This window comes from Rhineura floridana, chromosome 5, assembly GCF_030035675.1.
Source record: "Rhineura floridana isolate rRhiFlo1 chromosome 5, rRhiFlo1.hap2, whole genome shotgun sequence".
NCBI lineage: Eukaryota > Metazoa > Chordata > Lepidosauria > Squamata > Rhineuridae > Rhineura > Rhineura floridana.
Genome location: NC_084484.1, coordinates 73,503,818 through 73,519,441, shown reverse-complemented (window position 1 = coordinate 73,519,441; position 15,624 = coordinate 73,503,818). Strand labels below are relative to the sequence as shown.

At 42.8% G+C, this 15,624-nt stretch overlaps 1 protein-coding gene across 8 annotated transcripts in view; it reads right to left on the bottom strand.

The window, feature by feature from the left end:
* Window positions 1–15,624, bottom strand: part of FRMPD4 (FERM and PDZ domain containing 4) — a 404,750-nt gene that overhangs the window by 15,885 nt on the left and 373,241 nt on the right. For all 8 annotated transcript variants that reach the window (XM_061627118.1, XM_061627112.1, XM_061627111.1 and 5 more), the window contains 4 exons: window positions 14,450–14,586; window positions 7,170–7,296; window positions 4,459–4,548; window positions 3,922–4,104 (listed from right to left, as the gene is read on the bottom strand). In XM_061627118.1, coding sequence (XP_061483102.1) covers window positions 3,922–4,104; window positions 4,459–4,548; window positions 7,170–7,296; window positions 14,450–14,586 — 537 coding nt within the window. The remainder of the gene's footprint in view (window positions 1–3,921; window positions 4,105–4,458; window positions 4,549–7,169; window positions 7,297–14,449; window positions 14,587–15,624) is intronic.

Here is a 15,624-nt window from a genome sequence, read left to right as displayed (position 1 = left end):
GGGGACTCATAAGCTAAAGAAATGTAAAGACTGACCCAACGAGCTAGGGCTGAACTTGATACTTCTTCCCCGTAGTGTGCAGGATGGAAGGACACAAATAGGGACTTGGATCGCCTGAACAGTTTGGTTCTATTAGTATGCACCTTCAGAGACATCTAATGTCTAATGGGTGCCATGCCTTCTCTGATGTAGTAGGGTTATGAGAGAAAGAAGGAAGAATTAGTTCCCGATGCCTGTGGAAGGCCGTGTTTACTTTGGCGGCAAAGGTTGGGTTAGTGCGTAGCACCATCTTGTCTTTGTGGAAAATACATAGGTGCTTTTCGACAGATAGAGCCTGGAGCTCAGACACCCTACATGCTGTCATAATAGCCACGAAAACTATTCTGAAGGGAAAGAATTCCTACAGGGACTGATCCCAAAGATTCAAAGGAGGTTACCATCAGCATCATGATAACATTTGAGGGCCAGATCTGACCTGCATCTCCTGCTTTCCTGTGTTGTGGAAAGAAATATGAGGAAAGGAGGCCCTGGTAACTCTTATGCTAGAGAATGGTATGGGAACTCAGGCAAGCAAACGTCTCCTGTACGGCCGAGGTAAACCTAGAGAGCCCTTCGCACACTAATAATTGACCAGCCTTCTCCACAGGATGAGCTGGATTGAAATGAAATGAGATGGGCAAAGGGACCGTGAAAACATCATGGCTGGATGCACTGGAGATGCCACGATGGAGTAAACTCCAACTTACCATTTCCAGCAACATGACCGACAGGTCAAGATGTTCGACTAGCATTACCTCATACAGTCAGCTAGAGGAAACGAGTTGCAATATGAAAACACCTGATTAATTTTAAAATGAAAGAAACATCTCAGAGACTATTGTTCCCAGAAACCAATCAAAATTCGTTAAGGAGTTTTTTGGCAGAAAAAGAAGAACCTTGCATCCCATGGAATCCACGAACTGCTCCATAACCTTACCATTGTCTTAAGGCCACCCTGTGGTTACACAGAGAGATAGCCAACAGCTTGGGTAGCCTTACTATCATCTTACGGCTACCCTGGCCACTGTGAGAACAGGATGCTGGACTAGATGGGCCACTGGCCTGATCCAGCAGGCTCTTCTTATGTTCTTAAGCCAGTTGTGGTCACCAGATATCATTAGTGAAGCCGAATATCCATACAAATATGCCAATGTGTGTAACTTTGAGACTAGTTATACGAAGTGCAACTGTGAAGTAAGTCTTAGTAAACGCTAAATGGAGTTTAAACTGTCTTAAGTCGTCCAGGCACCTGGTAGTGAAGGAAAAACTGAACTGAACAGTCAGCTTAATTTACATTTACCAAGGATGGTAACGAAGGAACACAGTTATGAAGGGCTGTAATTATTCAACTAGGCAAACTGGATCCTTGTATTGACGCTCTAGAGATAGATAGGGTAGAAAACCTTAAGTAATTGGCAAGCTACTTATCTTGCTTAGTTACGTTTGCACACCGGAATGACAGCAAGAACCTCCTGCGTAAGGAAGAACCCAGATAAATCCAAAAATTCACAGAGGCAGTTATGAAGGGCTACAAAAAATGTATGCAGGCAATTAAGAAGGGCAGCAAAAATTACATAGAGTTTTGAAGGGCTGCCACTATCCGTAGGAACAGACTGGGGCTTTCAACTGTAACCCATGAGGCAATACATATACCTTCACTATACTGAGACACCAGATTATACTACTATTGCCTCTGAAGATGGCCTGCTACTGTTCAGGCCTTGGGAGAACTGGAGCTTTGAGTTGAGGCTCATGAGGCAATCCATATGCCCTCCTTACACTGAGGTCCCCTAGAGTAGCCACCAGGTTGCTCTACTGTTGCCTTCAGAAATCGCCTGCTGCCATTCAGGCCTTGAGAGAACTGGAGCTTTGAGCTGAGGCTCATGAGGCAATCCATATGCCTTCACTACACTGAGGCCCCCAACAGGAGTCACCACATTATTCTACTGTTGCCCTGGAAATGGCCTGCTAGTGTTCAGGCCTGCTAGTGTTCAGGCCTAGGGAAAAGGGAATCAAGTCTCTTAGAAATATTGAACCTGCTGTTTCTGAGCCTCATAAAAAAAAAGATGGAAAAGCTTTCCAGCCGATGATTATGACATATCTCTGCCCAACAGTTCAGAACAGAAATGTAGGCCCTTTCCACCGTCACTAGACACACTAGGATCAAGTGACAACAGAGGTACCATAAAAAAGGCGGGAGAACTCCTTACGAAAGGGCTATGCCATATCCCCGCCCTATGTCATATCTCTGTCCAAGAGCTCCTAAAGATAAAGTTAGGCCCTTTCCAGCACTGGACAGACTAGGACCATAACAATGGCGAGAAAAACTCTTCAGGAGAGGCTTACGCCATATCTCTGGCCAAGGATTCTGCGTAGCAAAGCTAGGCCATTTCCTCAGGGTTCTGAATGTAAGCTAAGCCCTTTCCACAGTCACTGGACAGGCTAGGACCCAAAACGTAGCAGAGAGGGATAAAGAGCTGCCCATTTCACTCACCACAAGCAACGTCCACACTGAGCATTGCTGCTCTGGTGCAATTTCTGAGAAGGAGTACTTGAAAGGTATTGGCTGCCTTGCCTACCTTAGGGCCTAAGGTAACCAAGTACTGTTCACATAAGGTGAAGTCCAAATTGCAGGTCAAGATTCCTCCCAGTGGAGTTAGTTCTGACACGGGCCATGAAAGTGATGGCCACTGAGATGGCTGCAGCTGCGTATTACTGCGCTGTACGTCAATAATGATATCCCTAAAAACAGCCCAGGACAGCCCAGCCATGGTTACATGCCTAAAGTGAAAGGGAGCGGTACCAGACATATATGGATAAACTCCTGACTAATCAGGCATTATATGGATAAGTTCTGGACTCATCAACACCCACACAGGTAGAGGGGTGTGGTGGATTAGCGAAACCAAAAATAATCGCATACAGTAGAAGAGAGCGGTTTGACCTCTAAATGCAGCCAAGGGCAAAAAATAGCGAGGCCAAAATCACCACACACAGTAGAGGAGAACAGTTTGAGCTCTAACAACAGCCAAGAGCAAAATCACCACACTTCAGGAGAGAAAAGGTTGGGAAGCAAGACCTGTTGAGCTGTTGCTGGATGGGGGAGTAACCTGTTGCAACTGGCCTGATCTGTGAACAGGCTGCTGTTCTACAACTGAAGTGTGGTCTGACTGGCCATACCCCATTACTACCGCCTCCTCAACAGAGGGTGGGGTTCTTGCTCCCCATCCACACTTGGCATCAAATACAGGGGATCTGGAAAAAGGAATTCATCAGGTGTAGCTCCACTGTGCTCCAAAATGGCATGTGCTCAGAAATGGTGGGTGCTACCTCAGAAATGGTGGACTGGTGAACAGACGGGTGCTGCCATTCCACTCCTTCCCACAATGACACTGCTTGCGGTTACTGACGAGCCGTGGCTTGCCTTTTTAAAACACTTTTTCTTTACCGCTTTCTCCATAGTAACGCTAACAAAAACTTTTTTTTTCAATGTAAGAAACGAAAGGAAACAAAGGAGAGAAGCAGAGGAAAACCAGGAATCAAATGCTAAAGGTAAGAATTAATACAAATAACATTAACGGGAATCAGTAAAGAGAGATCTCACAAAATGATGTAGTCTGGGCTGAGACAGGAAAAGAACTGAGCCTCAGCAGCACGAGGGGAGGAGCAAATGTTTGCTGAGGCGTTTCCTGTCTCTGGGCTGTAGGCAGAGCAACAATACCCGCTTGGAGACCTCTGTCATCCATGAGAGAAAGGCTAATTAGACCTGATGCTGACCTTGATGGATCACTGAATTTAAAGAGATGCTTGAACTCTCCTTTTTTATTCATATGATACTGAGCTCTTATTGAAGCAACTGAGACATATCACCGTTCAACTTACTTTTACATCCAGCACATGAAGCTCTACTCTAACAATAGTTTCATCTTCTGTAAACATCTCAATTCTGTTCACGTGGCTGAAATCTGCCAGCAGGGCTACCAGATTTGTTTTGGTGTTTATTACGTGGCTGATACCATATCGTGGTCCCACTAACAGTGTCACCTCAGAACGCTTTTCACCCTGCTGCAACACAGGAAGCAAAAAAGAAGATATCTTTTTACATGTGGATTTGTATCAGTTCCACTTAATACTCAGCATTAAATAAATCCACATTATCCATCTTAACCAGGTTGTGGACTACACACTGCACTTATATAAAATAATTTTACAAGATTTTCATCAGCATATTTACTTGGTACTAAGGGACAAAAACTCTATAATAAAGCACCTGATTAAAATGAGATTTCTTGAAGCTGTAATAAAGCTACTGCATGATATGGCTCAATATTAGTTGTACAGCAAATAATTATTAATTGCCCCATTAATTATCCACTTGAAGAAAACTTGGCAAAAAGAATGAAAGGAGGGAAAGCCTACCATTAATGTTGCTTTGAATACACGGCCCCCGTACAGCCGCAGATCACTGAGAAACTTGAGATAGTGTACCTTGGCTTGCAGAGCAGAAAGCTAAAGATAAGGGGGAAAACAACAACCAAATGACTATAAATGTAAGATTCAGTGGTTGTGAATATTATTAAATAGATTTTTACTGCACAGCCTAGGGAGACTGGTAATAATAAGAGAACTTCCTAAAGGCAGAAATTAGTTTTAGATCTTGACATTTAAGTCTTATTTCGTTTAATCAGATGTGGCTCAAACTGTATCAGCAGCACTGTTTAAACACTAGAACGGATCTAGCGAAAGACACATTTCAGGGGTAGAACACAGTTTTCCATCTAATCAGAGATAGCCTCCCTTTCACGTACCAGCATTTTAAAACAGTATATTGGCAAAATTTCCCAAACATTTCTATTGAATAATCCCTCTGTGATTACTGCTGCATGTGGTATGTGGTGTGTATGAAGCTCATAATTACTTTTGTTTGTTTTTAAATACCACCAGTTGTTTTTTAAAAAACCCTACTACTAGCAGCTCGCCTAATATTATTCTACCTGCAGCTCCTGCAATCCACTCAAACACAGGCTTGAGCAGCATCAGCTTCAGCAACATCCTGCCCAAGGAAACAAGGTAGAGCCGTTCCATCTCTGCTCTGATGCTTTTACAAATCGTTCTAACCTCCCACTTAGTAATCTTTTTGCTAGCACAATAGTACACCAGCAATAAAGTGGAAGGGATTGTTACATGGGCCTGAAAGAACAAGAGGCCTGGTATCTTAAAGTGGGGGCTTTTTGTCCTTGTACAAGTGGGGTATCTCAGTGCAGAATGAGATGCCTCTACACAGAATAATTTAGAAATCAATTCTTAAGATGCTTTCCCAGTATCGTTATGTACCTTTTAAATGTTACAATAGTGCTGTAGTAGTCACTCTTCTGTGGTTTCATCCCACAGTGCTACTATAATGTTTAAAGCCTATACATTACATAGACAGCTCAAAATGTGTGGGTCTCTCCCACTGAACTGGTGTCCCACTGAGGAGACTCATGTGTTTGGCCCCACCCACATGACTGTGGGTCTTGCATTGTGAGGTTGAAACCACAGAAAAGTGCCTTCCACTGTACAATTGCAATGTTTAAAGCTGGGAACCTGTTGTCTTCCATTTGTAGTTGGACTCCAACTCTCATCAGCTACACACAGCATAGCCAATGGTCATGATGATGATCATGGAGGGCCACAAATTCTCCATTGCAAATTTAAAATTTCATTAACTAATGAAGAAACTGATAGACTAGAAATGGACAATCATATGTGGAACATTGTTGTGATTTACAAATGACACATGATTAAGTGATGTCTGTTCCCTCCCATCCCCCGAATCTGGAAGTGGTAAACTGGCAAGCAGGGCTAGCACCAGGTTTGAGGGGATGTGGGCAAGGTACCCTCTGCACCCATCATTTCATGGTGTTCCCCCAAGGAAAATGGTGGAGAAAAGATGGTGGCAGCTGCTTTGCATGGTGCTTCCCTTTTCAATGCCAGGCTGAGTGCCGCTGCTCATCCCTGAAACTGCCCATTAATCATACCAGACGAGGTAGTAGGATGGATGGGCTGTAGCATTCAGCCCAGCACTTAGAAATGCTTGTCAAAGTGGCTGCAGCTGCCATCTTTATTTCCCCCTCACCTCCATGCCTCTGCGCCCCTATGTAGGATGGTCCAGAGGCATTCTGGGGAAATGAAGATGGTAGTGCCTGCAACCACATCTGATGCTTCACTTCACAGAAGCAGGCTGAGTGTGTGTTGCCAGGTCCTGATGATAACACTTTTAAAAAATTATCTTTTAAATTTTTTCACATCTTTGCCAACTGGGTGTTCAAAGTGGCCTAAAAACATGATCCAACCTAATTGTCACATTATTAAGTCCTAATAATTCCAGTGGGAGAGAGCTAAGTGGGTAGTTGTCATATTGCAATGGAAATTTAATTTTTTTTATCGTCTTAAACATGTAGTTTGGTTTTTATGATGTTTAATGTTAATGTTAAGATGTTAATATTTAAGATGGTTTCTTTTAAAAGTTTTGTATTGTTTTAAATGTGTAATTTGGTTTGATTTTTTACAATGCTAAAAACAACTTAGAGGCTTCTTTTCAAGTATGAAGTGGTATACAAATAAAATAAAATAAACAAATAAACGTGAAATTGCTTCAGCTGAACCGAAGAAAAATTCAAATACATCCAATGTGATGTATGTCTCAAGGAGCCAGAGCCCCATGTCCATTAATATCAAAGGCATATCATTGGACCAGGATCCTTTGTTTACAGAAATCAATAGCTAAGAAAGATGTGTGGCTGAGGTAGACTCCCAAAGTAATGCAACTCAGAACAGAGTAAGCAATTTCTACCAATTTTTTATGAAATGCAGAAGAAAAACAAATGCAGATGGAGAGAAACAGTTTTGCTCCTGAGGTTAATTAGCAATTCCTCACCATTTTCAAGATAAAATAATGGCTTTGCTAAATGAATTCCTTTTAATTTTTCTTGAAACAAGACAGTAAGCACTCAACCTTGAATAGACTTGCAAACTCCAAGAAATACATTGTCCACTTATTTCTCTAAAGGACTGACTTAAAAGCTTTCCGTCAGATGCAGCTCTCCTGATTATGAAAATATATTCCTGTTAAGATGCAAATGCATTACCTTTTTACCCGGAGGAACTAGGTTTTGATTTGCTTTGACAAGGTGTGAAAGTGCTTTCTTAATGTTCTTTTCTTTCATGCTTTGCAGTACAGCAGATGGAAGAAAACTCTCCAGTCCCCATTCTTTTCTGCAATACAAGGCACATCTTTAATTCCACAATCCTCTGACAATTTCCTCTTCTAAAAAGTGTCCAACAAGGCTGAGGGAACACAGTTACATGGTGAAACCATTTGAGTGCAAATGCAGGTTGTTTACCTGTACGCAATAGAAGCGATCCCATAAGAAAAATAAAATAAATTTAAAATTGTAGAAAAACAAATAGAAAGCTATTTTGAGAAACAATTCTTCTGTTTTTGTCTTTTGCTCTAAAGCCACAAATCAAGGTTGTGTTTCAGAACACAACATGAAAAGAAGTGGCTGATTCACACATGTAGTCACCAACATGGGTGGGCACTCAAAAGTGAAGGAGCTGCAAATAATGTCTTTCTAAGCCATTCAAAAAGGTCGCTTGTGATAGCATCCCACAGATGAGGGATTTTGACGATATGAAAAATCCATATGGGAAGTTGCTTACACAAATGGCTTGCCCTTGCACAGATCCATTTCAACTAGCTACCTACATGTGTACCTGCCATGTGCCCACTGAGGCTGAAGTGTGTCATCTTTTAAATGCTTTAGTCATGGACACAGAGCTGTGGCTCTTAGGCATTTACAAATCTGTGTTGGGCTGCTTCTTTAGGCCAGTATTACTACAAGCACCTTGTATCAAAGGATGAGCTCTGTGTAACTCAACAAGGATTCATTGAAATACTACTGTATATGTATTAACATAAATTATATGACAGCTTTTGTGATTACAGATGCTGCGACAATTCAACCAGTTCAATTTCCAGCATGGATATTACAGTTCGGCTGATGCGGATATGTATTCGAGCCAGACTCTCCTTATGTCCAGTTCTCTCTAATTTAATTTCTATTAAGGATAAAAAAAAAATTGGCAGCTGGGTGCATAACATCTTGCACAAGCTTAGAAATTTGTACTCTTGATATTGAGAGTATTCCAGTCAACCTTCCCCAACCTGGGACCTTCCAGATATTTTGGATTACAACTCCCAACGGGTTACAGAAGGTTGGAGTAGATATAATTAATACATAACTTTTCAGAACAAATGGCTGGAAGTGCAAGTAAACAGGGATGGGGAAATATGAGATATATATGCAGCAACAGCACCTTGGACAGCTACTTGCAAGTTCGGACTAAAACTCAGAGCAGAGTCATTGCCTCACTGACATCGAAGCCACCAGTTTCACTGTGTATACACACAAATTGTTCAGAATATCTCTTGGATATTTGACACCATGTAGTGTAACAGCATAAAACTCTATGGAAATAAAGAGACAAGTTCCTCACATCCCTACATGTGATAACATATATACTAAGGCTTGGCTCATAAGAAAAGTTAACTTAAGGAAGTTCAGGGATGAAAAGTCTCCCACCCCTCCTCCCCCAGCAGCCCTCCATGCCCCATCCCATGTTGTTCAGGAGCCCCCCCTCCCAATGGAAGCTTTTCAACGGCTATGTGTAGCTTCAAGGGAAAGGAAAAGATTGGAAACTTTTCTTCTGTGAACTTCCTTAAGTTTACTTATTTTAGGACCCAAGTTTACGTTAGAACATTCCAGGCACGCAGCTATAGATTTGTTTGTCCCTAAAGGCTAGTTCACTATATCAGTGTGACAAGGTTTCATATAAAAAAGTTCTGACACTAGGCACAGGAGTCTTTTAAAATATCGCTCTCATCTCAACAGTACCATTTTACTCAACAGTACTCAGCACATTATACCAATCACATGGAGACAAGCAAAAACAGCTTGTGTGGGGCTACTTTTCTACACTATAAGTATAACATCATTGAATGACCCCATAATATTAAACCCAGGGCCCTCCAAATAAGCTGGATGGTAGGACTATTCAGAACAGATAAAAGGAAGTACTTCTTCACACAGTACAGCACATAATTAAACTATGGAATTTGCTACCACCAGATGTGATGGCCACCAGCTTAGATGGTTTTGAAAGGGGACTAGACAAATTCATGGAGGTTAGATCTATCAGTGGGTACTAGTCATGATGGCTAAATGCAGCCTCCAGGATTAGAGGCAGTATGCTTCTGGAAAACAGTTGCTGAGGAACAACAGTGGGAGAGGGCTATTGTGCTCAGGTTCTGCATGCCATAGGTTTCTTGTCTGCCATTAGGGGAAACAGCATGCTGGACTAGATCAGGCTTTTGTCCTGATTCTGCAGCATTCTTCTTATGTTCTTATCTGCATCACTTGTATAGTTTCCATTCCATTACCAGAAATTGTCATTGGCCATGATAATGTCATGGAGGTATCTAAGGTATCACTTGTGTCATGGAGAGATCTGGGGTCTAGTCTGCACTGGCATTATATGCAGACTCTAGTTACCCATAAGATAATTAGTTAAGCAGAAGTTAACTGCTCCTGGATTTTTACACACTAGAAACAACTTACATTTGAAATGTCTAGATCCGGGTAGGACTAATAACTAGGACCACTGAAAAATGATGACATTTGACAAAGAGAAGAAAAAGCAGTAACAGTTCGCACAGGCCTGGCACCAGCGGATGGCCAGGTCGGGCACTGGCCAAGGGCCCAGGATCTCACAGGGGCCCCTCACCACCAACAGCGCTGTACTTAGTCACCTCTTCCCATGCCAGTCTTTGTTGCTGTGGGGGCCTGCCATGACTGAAGTGAGTGAGTGACGTGAGGCAAAGGGGATAGTCACTTGCTCACTCACACCAGAAAGTGGCAGCAGCAGCGGTGCCTCTTCCTTCTCGTGCTGGAGTTGCCGGCAGGTAAGGTGGGAGAGGATGGGTGGGAAACAGGGAAGCTTTCACTTGAACACCTGAGAAGGAAGAAGTGCAGCTGTTGCCTTGAAAGACACAAGCAAGCACTCACCCCCTCCACCTTGTGACACTCACACACTTGAGTTGTGCCAAGCAGCAGCAGTGCCTCCTCTTTCAGAGTGCAATAAAGCCTCCCTCCTTCCCGCCCTCTTTTCCTGCCTCACAGATCTGCCACACACTGGCAACTCTTGCAGTTCAGCGAGCATGGCAAGAGGGGCGTGTAGTGAAGGGGAGCCCTAGATGGGTCTATGAGAGAAGGGGGGAAGGGTATGGAGGTGAGGCAAAAGAGAGAGATGGGGGGACTAGGAGCAGGAAAGTGAGGGGGTTGGAGAGAGAAAGAAAATGTGAGTATGGGGCAGGAGGGGCTGGTGACAGAGAAAAAAAATGGCATGGAAGAGGAAGGATCTGGGGAAATGGAGGGATAGAGGACAGGAGGAACATGAGGTCGGTGAAAGAGAGAAAGAAAATGGTATGGAGTAGGAGAGGTGTGAGGGGGCAGGAGCAGGGCCGGTGTAACACGGTAAGCAAGGTAAGCATGGCAGGAGGGCGCAATGCTTGAGGGGCACCAGAGGCACCCCTAAGCCCAGAAAACAAATTTTAAATGCCCGGAAAATGCCCTCCCCCATTAAAACAAACCAGAGAGAAGGGTGGGAATGGAGGGAAGAGCGAATAGCCTTTTAAAGAAATATCTCAGGCTCCATAATTCAGACCGCTAAGTCTGGTCACGGCCTGTAGAATGCGCGTCTAGAATTTCTGTTCCATTCACTATGAAGGGGTCGTGTTTGTTTGTTTGTCTCGCCGTCTTCTTCCCAAACACGTGACTGCATAAAAGAGGAAGCAGGAAAAGGACGAGGTGGGATCGGACGTAGGTACTCCTGCTGCTTGCGGGATGGAAGGCTACAGTTGGGGAAGCAAAATAAGCTGCCTCTCATTGACACCCCACACAATTCAGCTGTAGAATTCGTGTGTGTATGTGCGTGACGTTTTTTGATGGTGCTGGGTCATGGGCCAGTCACCCTTTCTCAGCCTATTTTTTTATTATTTAAAAGCATTTATATACAGCTTACTCATTTTTTTAAAAAAATCAGTGGAATAAGGTATAAAAAAGCATATTTCATTAAAAAAGAACACAATCTAAACCAGTAAAACAGCACTATAAAAACATACGCGTGAATAAAACAGAAACTCAGAAGATTCAAACATGCAGCAATGACACCAGAAAAAAATGGGAGGGGGACAGATGGGGCAAAGCATATTTCTAGATGAGTGAAAAATACTAGGTGGAGGGGTGAACTCATTGTTTGAGGGGGATGCTTGCCCACCTGCAAACATTTCTCTTATGGGTCAGAGAAAGTCTGGGTAAAAACATAAGTCTTCGCAAGATAGGACATTATGGTGAAGGGTGGATAAGAAATCCAAGAAATAATAATAACCATTACTTACTTACTTAGATTTATTCCCTCCACCCTAAGGTCCCAAGGTGGATTCCCAAGCAATACAATTTAAAACCAAATAAAAACAACAAAAATCAGCCTACCTCACAGGGTCATTGTGAGGATAAATCTGGTGGGAGAATAATGTACATTGTTCCTTGGGCTCATTGGAGGAAAAGCAAGATTACAAATGTAGTAAATAAAATCTATTAATAAACAGATGGTGGTATTCAACACTTGCCCTACTCAAAAAAGACTCATTGAAGTTAATCATCATGATTAACTTAGGTTCATTCATTTCAATGGGTCTACTCTGAGTAGGACTTAGTTGACTGCAACCCAGAATCTCCAGAGACAGGAGCAGTATACTTCTCTGAATACCATCTGGTAGGAGATAAACCTAGGGGAGGGTTATTGCCTTCATGCCCTCCTTGCGGGCTTTTCAGAAGCATACAACTGACCACTGTCAGAAGCAATGAGACTGGACTGTATGCATCTTTGGTCTGATCTGCAAAGGCACTTCTTAGATTCATGACTCTATGATGATGATGTACTGCCTTCAAGTCGATCCCGACGTATGGCGACCCTACAAATAGGGTTTTCATGGTAAGCTGTATTCAGAGGGGGTTTACCATTGCCTTCCTCTGAGGCTGAGAGGCAATGACTGGCCCAAGGTCACCCAGTGAGCTTCATGGTTGTGTGGGGATTCGAACCCTGGTCTCCCAGGTCACAGTCCAACACCTTAACCACTACACCACACTGGCTCTCAGATGACTCTATAGTGGTGCCTTTATTTGAAAGTAACCTCTATTGAACTCAGTGGGCCTTACTTCTGCGTAAGGATGCATTGGCTCAGTTAGTAAAGTTAGTTACTCGGCATGGGAGTAAGATATTGACCTCAGTAAGGATTACTTCTAATTTATCTTTTTGCTAAATAAAGGCAATACAAAAAGGTCATTCTCTTTTTACTTTATTTATTTTACTATTCACACAAAACATTTTCCTACTCCATAATGATTTTCTTATTTGTCCTTATTTGCCTTGTTACATTTTTTTATAACATTTGAATTGAAAAATGAACAAAAAAGAATTATAAAAGGTAAGGGTGCCGATCTATAATTTGCAGGGGGGCGCTGAACATGCCAGCACCAGCCCTGGGCAGGAGGGGCTGTGAGTGAGAGGGGAAGAGAAACAAAAATGGGGGCATGGGACAGGAGGTTGTGAGAAGAAAGGGATGGATATAGGGGTGGGAGAGGCTGGTGAGTAAGAAAAATGAGGATATGGACTAGAATGGCTGCGATGAAGGAAAACGGAGGGGTAGAGGTCAGGAGTTGCTAGTGAGTGTGTGTATGAGAAAGACAGAGAGAAAACAGGTGTATGGGGTGTGAGGGTGTGCACAGAAAGGGAGGGGTTCTGGGGTAAAGAGGAAAATGAGGGATATGGGTATGAGGTGAGAGGAGGAAAAGAGGTACAAGATGAATGGAGAACTATGATAGGGAAAGGGGTGCCTAATGTGTTAAGGTGGTGGCGGCCACCATACAGCAACACCAGGGTGCCCTGGGGACAAGGGGGCACTGATAGCCTGTGCCCAACAGCCCCCAGAAACATGGAGCCAGCCCTGAGTTCACATACTATTATCAATATAGTGGTTAACCAAATTTAATGACAAATGTCTTTATTAAAAAGGAAAAAGAAAGCCTGGCTTTGGGAAATCATTACACTTTTTACTGGATAACCGCCTGAAGCCTTAGGATGTACTATATGACTCAGTGTAGGATGATTTTACTTTAATCATGTATATAAATAAGGCAGCAATGGGCATACAAAATGTTGCTTTCACTTTGTCAGCTATTGCAACCTCCACCTGATTACAGAATTTAGCCTTCATAACCATTAATGGGAGCTCTAATTCCACATTAGAACACACCATTGACTGTTTTGCCAAGACAAAGACATGATGAGAGGGAATAATTACGCAGGCACTGGATGCACTTTCCTTTTTGAGTATTTACAGATAGGTTTGATGGGAAAAGCTGCCTAACTGGATTCCTTTGTAAAACTCCACTTTGCACATAGATAGTGTACATATTGAATGTGTTGCCACTGTCTGTAACAAAGGATAGATTCCTTTAACTCAACATTGTTGTTGTTTGACTCATGAGTGACCTTCTGAGTAGAAGGCAATGGTATCAAATGGTGTCATTTTAACAGCAAAGGTAAATTAAACAGTAAATAAGAAGCAATGTTGGTGGACATCTAATTATATGGTAAGACACAAGATAGTACTGTCTTAAACTGACTTAACAACTATTCCAAAGTTTTACTTTTAATTACTCAGACTATCTCATTAAGGCTGTGTACAACCATACATTTAAAGCACATCAAAAGCCCCCCCCCAATCCTGGGAACTGTAGTTTATTCCTCACAGAGCTTCAGTTGCCAGAATCCTTAACAGACTTCACTTTCCTGGGATGTGAGTGTGAATGTACTTTTGAAGTGCTTTAGATGTATATGTGTATGCAGCCCCAGATTAAAGTTCTTATGAGGGCTTTGCTAAGTGAACAACAGTGTAATCCTAACCATGTCTACTCAGAAGTAAATCTTATTGATTTCAATGGAGCTTACTCACAGGTAAGTGAGGTTAGGATTATATCCTAAACCTGCAGTCCTAACCCCATTTACCTGGCAGTAAGCCCCAATGAATTCAATAGGACTTACTTCTGAGCAGATATGGTTAAGATTGCACTGTAAAATGCTAAAAGTATCGAGTTTTACTTGCCATTTACAGCTGGTCCATTTCAGCCACCAATTCAATTTGTACATCAACAGACTGTAACAACTACATATGATATAAAATTAATATGCACATCAACAGACTGTAACAACTACATATGATATAAAATTAATATTCTATACTTACTCAATGTATTTGAGAGAGATTTTCTGAGTATGTTTCGTGGTCACTGTTGCAATAAACATTTGTAATGCAGCCAGTCTCAGTGCAATATCATATTTAAGCTCAGGTCCAAACCTCTCTTGAACCACATCATTACAGCTCTGTCAAATAACCAGTAGAGGGAGTATAAAGCTCAAAAATCTCTTGATTTTAAACATGAACACTGCATTATGACTAATTCTTATTTAAAAGGCAAGCTTATAACTAACGAGGACTGTGACTGCCAGATAAGCCATCCATAAATCCCTGAAGATCACAGAATGAAAAATGCCTATAAAGCCACATGAAAATATTGAAACATAACACTGAGCTTTTTAAGTGTGAGTGATCAGAATATCACCTTTTTGCTCAAGAACAGAGAACCTAGGGTGTTTTAACTGGTATGCCAGACATGACAGGTTGGAACCTAGTCTATTCCAAGACTAGGGAACAGGAATCTCTTTATCTACCAAAAGGTTGTGCTCCTTAGCCAATTCCTGGTGAATGGAAAATCAGACAATTGCTTCCTCCTCTCTGTCTCTCGGCTTCAGCTATTTAATAAGCTACAGGCAGGGCCGGCGCCAGAGGGTGGCCAGGTTGGGCCCTGGCTGAGGGCCCTGTGGCCTACAAGGGCCCCTGAAAGGCCCCTCAGGGTGGGAGGGTGGCACTCCCATTCTGTGATCTGCGGCAGCGTCGGGTCCTGTAACCCAACCCTGCTGCAGATTGTGGAGAGGGAGCTCCCAGGGCCACCCCTACAGGCAGTGTGGCTTCAATAAGCACGTACGCATGCTCCATCTACCTCTTCCATCAGTGTGAATGCCATGCGCGCTGTGCATGCATGCTTGTCATCACCCAAGATGGTGTTGAGGGCTTCCCTAAGGGGCTGATGCTCCCACCACCATCTTTGTTGATGATAGGCATGCTCTTATGCACACACATAATTCACACAACATGAGAGGTAGGTGGAGCACACAGATGAGTTTATTAGCCCCATGCCACCCATATGGAAGGGGTGTTGGGCTATGGAGCCATGGGCCAAGGGCAGGCTGGTGCCCAAGAGCCCAGCCATGACTGGTGCTGGCCCTGGCTAAAAGGTTCCTAACCCTGTAGCTCCTCACACTAGAGAATTTGGATAACCTCTTTTGGTTTTACTCAGCTCC